The following is a 12,996-nucleotide window of genomic DNA, read 5'->3' as shown; positions in this document are numbered from 1 at the left end:
CCCCCCCCCCCCCCCCATGTACTGTTCTCCTCCCTCGCCCCTTCACTGCCACCATGCTCTACTGTACCATGCCGTTTCCCTTTGGAACACGTGGGAAAATCTGAAAGGATCTTGTTTCTCTGTTCATTTTCTGTCTCACTTTCCTGCTACAATGTCAGCTCCTCAGAGCAGGAGGCCTCCATCTCCTGTTTTTCCATCTGCTGCTCCTATCACGCCGCCTGCCACAAGACGCTTCCTACGTGTCTACGGAAGGCGGAAAGCCGGAGGCACTGGCAGACGTAACCCTGACCTTGGAGCCCACACATGTCAGTGGAGAACCAGTTGGCTGTGCAATCACCAAAGAATGTCACCCACTCATTGTTACTCAGTGTTTACTGAGTGTCTGCTGCTGGCCATGCACTGTTACGGTGCTGAGCATACACTCGAGAGTAAAATTCCCAGGGATCCTGTTTTGTGCTGTTTATATTCTAGTTCAGAGTGAGACATCAATATGGGAGCAGACAGGTAATTCCAATTAAGTGTCAATGCCTCTTCCTTCTCTGATCAGCTCTCTAGAGTAGCCCTGTCCACAGTCACTCTTTGTTTTTAGTATCCTATTTATTTATTCAAATGCTTGTTCACTTCCTTGCATATGGTCTGTTCCTCAATCTGACAAGCATTTAAGTGTGAGTACAGAGCCCAGTGGTTACTTAAAACAGGCCCAGGCATATAACCAGCTCCCAAATATTTGCTGAATGGATGGACTTCATTCTGATTCTCTTGTGGATTGTGTGTCTATGGGTATGTCGCAATGTGTGCAAATGCAACAAGGAACAAGTGATAACTTTATACATTGGATTTGTATTTACACTTCTGTCCAGCCATCTGACTGCCCACAAAACACCTTTGAGCTCAGCTCTCTGTAAGTTAATGCAGCGGGTTATTTGGTGATTTTTATTCCTACCAGGCAGCTGATCGATGGAACCGCTGCATTCCTGCACTAGGGCCCATGATTGGGAGGGGAGGTAAGAGTGCAGAAGCCTAGGAGCAAATTCACAAGTTGTGCTTCCCAGGCAGGATGTTTGCACCGGGTCACATGCCTATGCATGTGCATGGGGTGGGGCACAGTTACTCAGTCTGGTCAAAGGGAAGGCAGGATGGGTATGCCAAACCTGGCATAGAGAAATAGAGAGCCCAGGAGATACTTGGCATGAAGTTTCCTCTGAAAACAATACAATCAAATGATTCAGAAGGCCTGTTCCTGTAAGGCCTTGTACAGAATGGCATAGCTCCCCATTTTACAGATGAGAAAACAGAGGCCCAGAGATGGGGTGAAGCTCAGCTGCATGGACATAATCAGGATCACCCAAAGATGTGTGGAAGGTCAGAAAAGTTGCCGGTGTCTCACAGTGTGACCATGACATGATTGCCATAAAGCCAGGAGGTGGTAGTGGCTCTTAATCAGTGCTCTCAAACTGACGGTGTCCCTGTGTGTAGTCCCGGTGGGATGGTCACCAGACCACCAGTTTAACCATGCAAATTCGGATTCACTTAGAACTGATATTTCAAAAGAGATAAAGTAGCTAAGACCTGGTCACAAAATAGGGCACAGACTATGGCTTGAAAGCATGGGTCAACCCAGCTTTAAGACGACATTAAGGTGGTAACTCTAAGTATTTTTAGAATTACAGGATACTGGGTAAAGTGTTAAAACAGCAACAGCCAAGATACCGAGTGTCTTCATAAAGACCCACATGAGATGCAGTTGGATCAGGGCCTAAGGAGAAGATAGGGGCTAGAAGTCCATGTGTGACATTCACCTCAGAAGAGGAAGGAGGACCTGGAGAGGTGGTGTGCCCCTCAGGTCTCCAGCTACGGCGCAGGTCCTCAGTGCTGCACCCTAAAATCCATCAGCCCTCACTCAGAGGCCACCTGCTGACTCCACCCAGCGGCGGCCCTTCAGCGCCCCTGAGATGGGCATGTTCCCCAGAGACATGGACCTGCCCACGTGCCTTTGGCTTGAGGACCCCTGCCAGCCCTGCCCGCTCCCAGCACTGCACTGCAGTCTGCATGTGCCCCTCCTCTCCCTCTGTCCTGCCGCAGGGGCTGCCCTGCTCTGCCACCCTCCCATTTCCCTCTGAGCTGCTCACCTGACTGATTCCACCTGGGCATCTGCTTCTCCAGGGACCCCAGCAGGCATGGGAGGCGATGCTCGGTCCCTGGGGCTCCACTGCTCAGAGCAGTTTGGAGCATCTTCCCTGCAGTGAGTGCCTATGAGCTTCATGTCTCTAGTCCAAGTGGTTTGGAAGCCCGAGAACCACCTGCTGCTACCTCCCCAATGGGCTTGAGTGTGTCATCCGAGCTCCCGGCTGCTCCTTGGCATCATGCCAGAGAGCCACAAAGCGGAGTCTGACACTCCCAGCCAGGGTGGCCTGGCATGTGCTGATAGAGGGAAGGGAGCCCCCGAGCAGCCTCCTGACCCCCCCTCATCCTGTGCTGCTAACTGAGCCTCCTCGGGGTCGAGGGAAGGGAGCCCCCGAGCAGCCTCCTGACCCCCCCCTCATCCTGTGCTGCTGAGCCTCCTCGGGGTGAGTCCATTCCCTGAGCCTTAGTCTCCCCTCTCTCCTCTCTGCAGGGCTGCTGATGGTCTGTATAGTGATTGGTGCTCGAAAGCTCGGGGTCAACCCAGACAACATCGCCACACCCATTGCAGCCAGCCTGGGAGACCTTATCACGCTGTCCATTCTGGCTTTCATTAGCAGCTTCTTCTATAAATACAAAGGTAGGGGGTCCCAAGGAGGAGGGGCTGCCAGCAAAGCTGAGCGGGAAGGTTTGCATGTAGCTGCAACATCCAAATCAGGCACCGCAGGAAGGAACCTACGGGCTCTGGGTGGAGTCGGCGATCCTCCTTTTATAGAAACAAAGCCTGAAGCCACTGAACAAACCAAGGTGCTCTCCAGCAAGTTCCCCGGCTCTCCCAACCGTGTGAGCGGACACACAGGTTGTCAGTTACCACCTTAGACCAGGGCATGCGAGGAGGCCAGGGAGGTCCCGGGCTGGTCTGGCCATTTCAGCACAGTGACAGTGCCTCCTTGGGGAAGGCAGTCACGCTGGGCACATGTCAGCTGCCTGAGAAGTGTCCCGAGGAGGAAGGTCCGCCACGGGCAGCAGCAGCATATGCTCTCCCTGCAGGTGCCAGCCAGGGGAAGCCGGCCTGGCAACCTGCTCAGCAGCTGAGGGAGGAGTTCGCACGTCTTGTGGCAACAGGCCCTCACTCCGCCAGAGGTCCCCCAGGGCTGCAGGAAAACAGAGTCTGCTCAGGCCCTGGGCAGTGTGGCCAGGCAGCGTCACCCAGGCCCAGGGGTTTTCCCTTCCGGGTGTCCACAGCTGACCACTCCCTTCTGAGTGTCACACTTTTTACTTTCCGCCTGGCACAGTCTCGCTAAGATGGCTGCACACAGCTGTTTGCATCTAGCAGGGATCGATTCCGGGCACAGTCAGGACCCTGGGTGCTCGGGGGCAGGCAGCATAAATGAACAGAGTGGGTGGGGAGGTCTGGGCATGTGGGGCAGTTGGTGGGAGGAGATGCCCCAGACAAAGAAGCTGCACAGCGGAGCTCTGGTTTATCATCACCTCGTGGGAACACGCACCCAAGCGTTTGAGATAGCACCCCGTGTTCATGTGTGGGCAACGGAAGCAGAGCAACAAAACACTTCCGCTGTCAGGTGTTCAGGCACGGGGAGCCTTTCTCGGCTCTGGGCTGGCTCCTGGCTACGCTGGGAACTGCCTGCCACCAACACTGTTTAATGACTTGGGAGGTTCTCACCGTTCATGTACATGATAATGAAGAGTTAATAAGATGACCTCATTTTATTTTTAAGCCAAACTGAATTTAGAATAAGATTTGTGTATGGGTTAACCCTGTTTGATTTGCAAAATTAACACGGGTCACAGGTGTACCCTCCTGAAATAGTGGGTTTCAACACATGACTCATCGTTGTTGTGTTGTCCATCTCTCCAGTTGGACTGAGTTTATCTTGGGTGCACTGGGCAGGGGTGGGGAGTAGGTCGCTGGCCTGGCACATAGCAGACAAGGTGTGAGCCATGGACTAGCTCCCCTGCGGTGTAGTCGGGAAGACCAGCCACGTGCAGGGGCATGAAGTGTTCACCACAGGGCTGCGAGAATAGGAGGTGGGACCTCTGCCGAGGATTCTAGGAGTTCCAGAGACTAGACGCAAAGGTGTCCTGCTAGCAGGCGCCCCTGCAGGCTGCTGTCTCCCGGACTGTTTAACATTTGCTTCGATCTCACTGGGTGGGAGGAGGCAGGGGAGGGTATTTATGTCAGGAAAATAGCAAAACCTGAGAAGTGAAAGTGAAGGGGGCAGGACCTGAGGACAGAGAGGAGCTTTTCCATTGCTTAACAGGATGAGAAAATGCTTGGGGAGGTGTGGTAGGACAGTCACCTGAAACTGATGAGGACGGGAGTGCCTCCTCACACCTCTAGAGCCTTTAGTTCCCAGCCCGCCTCTTATCTCTGCAACCCAGGCCACTGCCCACCACACCATGCTGTGCTCTGGCTCTGGCCACATGGCTGTGTGCATCCCCTTTTTTCTTCTTTCTCTTCCCAGACAGTCGGTTTCTGACTCCCGTGGTCTGCATCGGCTTCATGGCCCTGACCCCAGTGTGGGTCCTCATTGCAAAGCAGAACCCACCCATCATGAAGATCCTAAAGTTCGGGTGGTTCCCAATCATCCTGGCAATGGTGATCAGCAGGTGAGCATGGGTGAGGGTCTCTCCCCTCTCCCCTTCCCCGTTCCATCCCCCGTCTTTGTGTTCGAGAGAGTGGCCTGAGAGCCAAGGACCCCCGAGGAGGGGGCGCTCACTGCCCTGTGGCCATGGTGGACGTGGACTGCAGTGGCGGCTCCTTCACTAATTTCCACGGCTGGTTGAGTCAGACCTCTTTACTCTTTGCCTCTGTTTTTCTTACCAAGAACCCTACACTTGTTTGTTCTGAGAGGCAGCCCTGTTTACATTTGCCAGGGCACCAGAGAGCCAGGAAGAGCCGAACCTGGAAACATCAGATGAGTGCGGAGTGCCATGGCTCCCTGCCCCGTCCCGGCGCTGTGGGATCCCGCCTCTCCTGTTCCCCTGCTGCCTCAGCTCTCCCTGGCCTGGCCCCTGCTTAAGCTGCAGGGAGTGTCTCATCTGGCCTCAGGGCAATGGCTCTGCAAACCCCATTTCCACAGCATGGCTGCCTGTGGGACCTAGAGGGGCTGAGGGATTGGTGCCTCTAGAGCAGCCGTGGGCAAACTACGGGCCGGATGCGGCCCGTTTGAAATTAATAAAACTAAAAAAAAAAAGGACCGTACCCTTTTATGTAATGATGTTTACTTTGAATTTATATTAGTTCACACAAACACTCCATCCATGCTTTTGTTCCGGTCCAGTTTAAGAACCCATTGTGGCCCTCGAGTCAAAAAGTTTGCCCACCCCTGCTCTAGAGCCAGGGCTTTTAGCTGAGCCCAGGTCTTCTACCATCTAGCTCCATTCTCAAGGGCCCTTTCTGCTAGCAGACCCTGCGGGGGCCACCCCAGTACTTTCTGATGTGCTTTCCTAACTTTGACTCTCAGAGAAGAGAGGCTATAGTGTAGGTATCTGCTCCTGGGTTCCTTACACAAAATGATCGCACTTCTTCAGGGCCCTTGGGTGGGGCAGCCTTGGCTAAGCTACAGAGGCTGGAGGGAGTGAGCTCTCCCTGCAGCACCTTCCAAGAACAAGGGGCCGGAGATGACACTCGTGCAGGTTTGTTTTCTGCTGAGGAACGGCTCAGTTGCAGGTCGGGGCTGTCACAAGACAGAGCCCAGCGAGCCGAGAGGCCTCAGAAAGGAGCTTATTGTTTGTTTTCAGTGGGCAGACACTTCGAGAACAGTGAAGACTAGACTAGAGATGAAAATGCATGTGGGAGGTGCAGGGCACACTGTGGAGACAGCCTGGCTGCAACAGATACCTTGTAGAGGGCTAAGGAAAGTGTTTGCTAAGCTGAAAAGACAGCCTGATAAGGCAGTTTGCAAGGCCGCTTACAAGCGTAAACTCTAGTCATTTAACTGCCGTCTGCTCTCTCCCCAGTTTCGGAGGGCTCATCTTGAACAAAACCATTTCTAAAGAGCCATACAAAGGCATGGCCATATTCACGCCCATCATCTGTGGTAGGTATTGGCAATCCCTGTCACCTGGGCACCCTGGGCTAGGTTGGCCCCGCAGCCCCAAGTGGTGGGGGCTGGCAGCTGTGACGTCAGAGGTCCAGCCCCAGGCCCTCAGAGGCAGAGCAGGAAGCTGGCAGGCAGAGGCTACCGAGGCTGGTTTTCCTAATAGAAGGAGACCTCAGGGGAGAAGCCATGCCCATTGCTCCACCCGATCACACCCTGCTCCTCACAGGCCACTGAGACCTGAGCTTCCCCACAGGCTAAATTCCATGTCTTGAAGGCACCCTGGATCCAAACCCGGGTTCTCACACCTTCAGAACTGGAGTGTTGGCCTTCAGAACTGGAGTGTTGGTCTCTCATGGTTTTTCTTTTATTTTAACTTAGATCCACTGGTGACATTACACATAAAAATCTGGATTTCTGTTTTCTTGGAAAGCGAGGCTGTAACAATACTGGGTTTACATTGCGGGTAGGGCTGGAATCAGCTGCCACTGAGACAGGACCTGTGTTGTCCAGTTTGCCTCAATCCCCTCCATTCCCTGTTGTCTTTTACCCAACCCTTCACTGATTCACCTTCTAGGCTTAGGCCCTGTGGGTATTTGCGTGAGGAGCCCTCTTTTAACCAAAGCTTGGTATGTGTCTGGTTTCTGATAAAGCTCTGTCATGGGAGCAACCAGCCATGATGACTTTTTGCACAGTTTGCTTGATGCCCAGGCTGTGGCTTTCTGGGACTTCAGAAACAGGCTGCAGGGTCCTTGGGCCAGCCTCCCCCCAAGACGCACATTTCCGTGGGAACTCAGGCCTGTGTTCCTTGAATGTCAGTAGCCACCCGTAGGTCTGCACCTCGACAGAGTCCAACAGGGTCTATTCCCAGCACAAGGGCTGGCCATTATACATGAGGACAGCAACAGCCAAGTCAGGCCCAGAAAGCCATAAGCCTGGGAAGATAGCGGTGGATGGCACCAACTCGGATACCTATAGGGGCCAAGCAAGCAGTTTGACTGAGTTAAGCAGGTAAGACAACAGCTAGGCAGTGAGGAGTGATGGGGAGCAGGGCCCGTGTTCCCGGACTGAAGGGAGCAGGGCCTGCTCCGCTCTGGCCACTTGCTACCTGGTAGGAACTAAGGTCTGGAGTTGCCTGAGCTGACTTGTTAGGAGAAGCTGGGAATCTGGATTAAAGGCCCAATTTGTAAATGCTGCCAATTAATTTGGGTTATTTTTTAAATCATGTGTGGGCCAGGCAAAGTAGATCTGTAGCCACCCTCTGCCCACTGACCATTGTTGGCATCGTCTGGAAGCCCGAGGCAGTTGGTCTTTGCCCCTGGAGATCACGGGGGCACGTGAGGTCCAGTAGGAGATTGTTCCCTGTGGAGCTGAGGAAATAGGATGGGGCGACCCGACTCCACCTCAAAAGGTGACGGTCACCCTCGTGGGCCCTGTTCTCTGCCAGCCCCAAATTCAGCCCCACTGACTCTCCTCCCTCTTTTAGCATGGCCTGTGTCACTGGGCCCTCTGCCCCTGGCAGAGCTGGACACTATCAGCTGCCGTGGAAGCCCCAGCTCCGCCATCATATGATCATCTCTCTTCCCTTACTGCTCTTACCATTGTTCTCTTTCCTGTCCTTCCTACCTGAGGTGAGAAAGTTCCCTTTTGTTTTCTCAGGTATTCCAGTCTGTTCTCTGGTTCCTGTCACTTCCTATGGCTTTAGTGGCGTATCAAGAGACCTCTCATTGACCTCTCTATTGACTCTCCCTCTTTCACTCTCCCTCCTTCCCTTTCACACTCCCTCTACCCAATAAATATGTATTGGGGACCTACTTTGCAACACTTCCTTCACCTTAAGAGCTGTCAAGGTGATACAGGTACTACCTTGATACCTCATTCATGAGGTCCAGGCCACCCTCGTTTGGTGCTAAACGAGATCTGAGGTCAAATGGGAAAGAAGGAAAAGAGATCAGGTGTTGAATCGGAAGACTTCCTGGAGAAAGGGACATTAGCATAAGGAACAGAACTCAGAGACTGGCATAAAGAAGGGGAAACCAGGTTCTTTTTCTCCTCACAGGTGTTGGTGGCAATCTGGTAGCCATTCAGACCAGCCGGATCTCCACCTACCTGCACATGTGGAGCACACCTGGGGTCCTACCCCTCTGGATGAAAAAATTCTGGCCTAACCCATGTTCCACTTTCTGCACTTCAGGTGAGTCTTAGGTTTTTCAGAGGCCATGGGGCCGTTGCTTTAAACAAGTAAAAATTAATGTCATTGGAACCTCGTGTTTGTAGCAATGATGGCTAAGACCAGTGCTGACCTCAGCACAGATTATCATATGGAAAAGCTGCTGCAAACAGCTTGGATGGGGCTGCAAATTGGATGGGGCAGGGTCTCAGGGAATCCCCAGAGTGGAGCAAACAGTGTGCTCCAGGCTGATTGAGACTCAGATATGGCTGCCAGTCAGCCCTGCGACAGGGGAGGTCCCAGCACAGGAACAATGACTCTTGTGAGCACCCCTGTCTGGGAGAAAGCTGCCCCTGAGTTCCTGCCCCAATGTCAGGCAGTCCAGTTCCTCTTCGTATGTGTCTGGGCCCCCTAGAGTCACTCGGTGCTGGAACTCAGAGGTATGGCGTCACCCTCCAGCAGCCTCTGGGTCTCTCAGCCACAATCCCCACTGGTTTTTACAGCCTGAAGTTATGGGGACTTCTCTTCCCAGCTCTGGTAGCCTGGGCTGGGGGTTGAGACCCCTTGCTCCTGCGGGGGGAGGAGGGATGGGGGAGGGGGAGGACAGGACTCCGCAGAGACGATCTCCCTCCCGATTAAAAACAGCACACATGGTCACTGGTCCAGCGGGTTCTGCGCCTCCACCCCTCCTGCCAGTCTTGGTGTACTTTCTTCTTTACTTCTCTAGTTGTAGGACTTTCATTCAGCCAACTCTCAGGTGGTTCTGAATGACGGTGGTTCTGTATTTTAGTTCTAATTCTGATGTGGTTGTGGGAGGCCAGAGTACAAACATTTACCTACACTGCCATCTTGGTTCTCCTGAATTCTTTATGTAGCTTTCTATAAATTTTCTTGAGTTTTATATCACTTTCCAATAATAATTATTTTGCCTCCTCCTTTTTAAGTTTTTTTTTTAAGAATATAACCTTATCTGATTTTTCACCATGAATAGATTTTGTTGCTTTTCTATGGTTTCATTCTCTCTATATATTATTTTATAGTAGATTTTCCAGTTTCCAAGCTACATATGACTTCATTCCTTTTCCTTATTAAGTTGGATAAAATACATTATATCAACTCATAAGCAAAAGGAGGCTTACTTTTCATTGACACCCTTTGTGTGTGAGTTGTCCCTCATATTCACATGTTATAGTTTTAAAGAGAAGGGCAGGGTAAATCACATTACTTACAGCTCAGACTCATGGAGCACTGGCTCCTCGAAAGAGTGGGAATCACTCAGACCTCACCAATGTGCTGAAGGCCCCATGAGGGCACTGCCCTCCCCGATCGCTAAGGATCACTAGTTTTTCAACACTCCCGAGCTTTCCACCTTAAGCCCCTTGCACATTCTCTTTCCTCTAGCCAGAATCTTCTCCCCCAGATTCAGATCTCAGCCTAAATGTCATCTCCTTGAGAGAGCTTCCAATTTCTGTAGCTCATTCCCACTAATACACACTCATTCTCTACCATATTACCCTGACCGTACCCTGAAAATACTCTACCATATTTTCTTCCTAGTACTTGTCACAATTTGAAATGACCTTTCCTATTTGTTTCTGCTATTCGAGTCCAATTTTTCTATCTTCTCTAAAATGCCAGCTCCATGAATGAATGGATAGGGCTATATTCCCCATCTGCAGAAATATGCCTGCCACATAGTCCACCAGGGCTGTGTGAACTACTCTTTGGCACCTTCAGGAAGTAGCTGAATGAATGTGGATGCCCCACTAGAAACTGTCACATGTCAAGCAGGTCACACAACCTCATTGGTTCTGTTTCTTCCAGAAATTAATTCCATGTCAGCCCGAGTTCTGCTCTTTCTGGTGATTCCAGGCCATCTGATTTTCTTCTACGTTATCTACCTGGTGGAAGGCCCTTCGGTTCCAAACAGCAAGATCTTTGTGGCGTTCTATCTGCTAGCAGGCCTGATCCAGGTAAGGACGATGGTAGCAGCAGCAAAGGAGCGTTCAGTGGTGGTTCCCTGTCCTGGGAGAGATGCTGAGAAGGTGGAGTTGGGGGTCCTGGACATGCAGGGCACAGTCCCCATCTTCCAAGAGTCAGGTTAACTTGTTCAAGCTCAAGGGCATGATCCAGACCCAGAGGCCATCCCTCACTCCTCACTAGACACTGCATGCTGCACCCTCCACATGGTACGCTCCACATGGCACACTGCAGAGGCCACCCTCCACATGGCACACTCCACATGGCACACTGCAGAGGCCACCCTCCACATGGCACACTGCAGAGGCCACCCTCCACATGGCACACTGCAGGGGCCACCCTCCACAAGGCACACTCCACACTGTATACAACTCACCCACACTCCTCACCAGAGGATCAGAGGAGCCATCCTGAAAATGCCGCATGTTGCCCTGAAGCAAGCCGGTGAACAGGTCCAGCTGATGAGCTGGGCCTTATGCGTCACTCATTAGAGACGGGATGGGCAGGGACCAGACCCCTGCGGGGGTGTTGCTAAAAGGCACTTGTGGACTTTAGTCAGAGCTGGATGATGATAAGGATATCAAAGACTTTCTGCCAAGACTATTGCTGGCTGATGTCCTGCTGGGCCTGGGGACTCTGCAGGGATTACTATGGGCACTGGTGGGCAACAATGTACACACATACACACACACACACACACACACACACACACACACACACACACACACATATATATATTAATATATATTATTGATTTTTTACAGAGAGGAAGGGAGAGGGATAGAGAGTCAAAAACATTGATGAGCCGGAATTGAACCTGGGACCCTTCAGTCCACAGGCCGAAGCTCTATCCACTGAGCCAAACCAGTCAGAGCACTGGTGGGCAGTTTTTAAGGGGCTAGCATTTTCAGATCTTGAGTTATGGCATTTGCAGTCTCAGCATGTGCCTGACCCTGAAGCAATCTGAGAAACTGTCCTGAGCAACAGCAGGAAAGGAGCTGTGGTCAGCCTGCAGCTAGGGACTGAGAAGCCCTGAGACCTGACCGATGCTGTGTGGACCCCTTGGCACCTCCAGGAAAAGCCAACCATACAAAGCTGCCCATGAGTGGGCCTCCAGAAAACCCATATTGAAGTCCCAGCAAGATTTGTGTCTAAGGTTCCAAGGATGTTGAGTGGAGCTGGTACATCAGAGAAAGTAAAGGCTAGTGATCAGCAACTGGTCTGTCTGCCACTTCAATATGCCAGGAGTGGGGTCCAACCACAGGGAGGGATGCTAGGCAAGAGTGGAAGAGGGTGGGCTCTTTGGCCCCTGCACAAGCTCATAGCTGGGCGCCAGAGCCCAAGAGAAGCTTGTGGAAGGGGACTACCTGGGGTTGACATGTCCACCTTGGTGTCTGCCCTTGAAATCTGCTAGTGTTTCTGACTTGTCATTGTCTTTTTGCTGCTTGTTATTATGACAGGTGACAATCCTGCTGTACCTGGCAGAAGTGATGACTCGGCTGACGTGGCACCAGTCCCTGGATCCTGACAGCCACTGTATCCCCTACCTCACAGGGGTAGGGGACCTCCTAGGGACTGGCCTCCTAGCCCTGTGCTTTCTTATCAGCTGGTTATTGAGGAGCGAAGCAGAGCTGGATGGCATTTCAGAACTAGCATCGGGACCTTCCTAATGAGACCAGCAGCTCCAGTTAGTCAATAGAATGCTCCCTCCCACCAATGGGGTACAGAATGCAGCTCCTCCCTGGCTGGGTCCTTAGGTCTCTCTGCCTCGACAGTGGCCCTTTGTCCATCTGCTAAGGAGACTCACATACATCTTGACCCTCGTGTTGGACCCTGAGGCCATGATGGAGCCTAAAATCAGAAGTACTGTCTGTGAGTGTGAGTGTGTGAATGTGTCTGCATATGCCCACGTGCTAGATGGGTGTGTGAAGGAGTGCACGTATGTGTGGAGAGCAGGGTGCACAGGCCCGAAGATTCTGAAGGAAGAGGCATGGCAGTGCACTGTGGGGATGTTTGGCCCTGTTTCAATCCAGTGCAGCCCGGATTGGGGTAGAGCAGGAAGAAGATCCATTGGGTGCCCTAGTCTCGGGACTCCCCGAGTCCTGGCTTAACTGCTGTCTTCACTGGGTCCAGCTCCTCAGGCCACTCTGCTGATGTGCCCTGCAAATGTGTGCAGCCCTTCCTAGGACAGGGCCCCCATCCGCTCCCAGCATTTACTTTTACCACTGCTTTCTTTCCTTTTTCCTTTTTTTCTCTCTTTTCCCTTCCTTCCTTCCTTCTTTCCTTCCTTCTTTTCTTTTTTTCTTTGTTTTTTTAAACAAACACCTCTGTTTAAATTTTAATAATCAGAAAAGTGTAAAATAAAGCATAGAATATATTGCATTTGGCATTTTGTGTTTGTAAAGATATTAATGCGACCATGCGATTTGTGGTCTATAAGTCACAAAAAACTCTGGCATTTCTCTAAGTGCAATGTTTGTCACACTGTAGTCTCCAGCCTAGAAGCATCAGACATCCCCAGAGAAGGTGTTAGAAATGCTAATTATTAATCCCCCACCCCACCCCCTGGCCTGACAGATCAGAATGTCTGAGGCAGAGCCCAGCAGTGGGGGTTTAACCAGCCCTCAGGGGTTCTGATGTACTCTGGAGAACCACTGCTCC

At 51.8% G+C, this 12,996-nt stretch overlaps 1 protein-coding gene across 6 annotated transcripts in view; it reads left to right on the top strand.

Moving 5' to 3' along the window:
- The window catches only part of SLC41A3 (solute carrier family 41, member 3), a 30,977-nt gene extending 18,262 nt beyond the window's left edge, over window positions 1–12,715 (top strand). For 5 of the 6 annotated variants that reach the window (XM_014540293.1, XM_014540294.1, XM_005866929.2 and 2 more), the window contains 6 exons: window positions 2,615–2,761; window positions 4,608–4,752; window positions 6,106–6,185; window positions 8,245–8,379; window positions 10,180–10,328; window positions 11,796–12,715. In XM_014540293.1, the coding sequence (XP_014395779.1) occupies window positions 2,615–2,761; window positions 4,608–4,752; window positions 6,106–6,185; window positions 8,245–8,379; window positions 10,180–10,328; window positions 11,796–12,005 (866 nt within the window). In that variant the 3' untranslated portion in view covers window positions 12,006–12,715. The remainder of the gene's footprint in view (window positions 1–2,614; window positions 2,762–4,607; window positions 4,753–6,105; window positions 6,186–8,244; window positions 8,380–10,179; window positions 10,329–11,795) is intronic. The other variant, XM_005866928.2, reaches the window with a different exon arrangement.
- The last annotated feature ends 281 nt before the right edge of the window (window positions 12,716–12,996 follow it).

Source organism: Myotis brandtii, unplaced genomic scaffold (assembly GCF_000412655.1).
Source record: "Myotis brandtii unplaced genomic scaffold, ASM41265v1 scaffold240, whole genome shotgun sequence".
In the NCBI taxonomy this organism is placed as follows: domain Eukaryota; kingdom Metazoa; phylum Chordata; class Mammalia; order Chiroptera; family Vespertilionidae; genus Myotis; species Myotis brandtii.
This window is presented reverse-complemented; position numbering and strand designations above follow the sequence as displayed.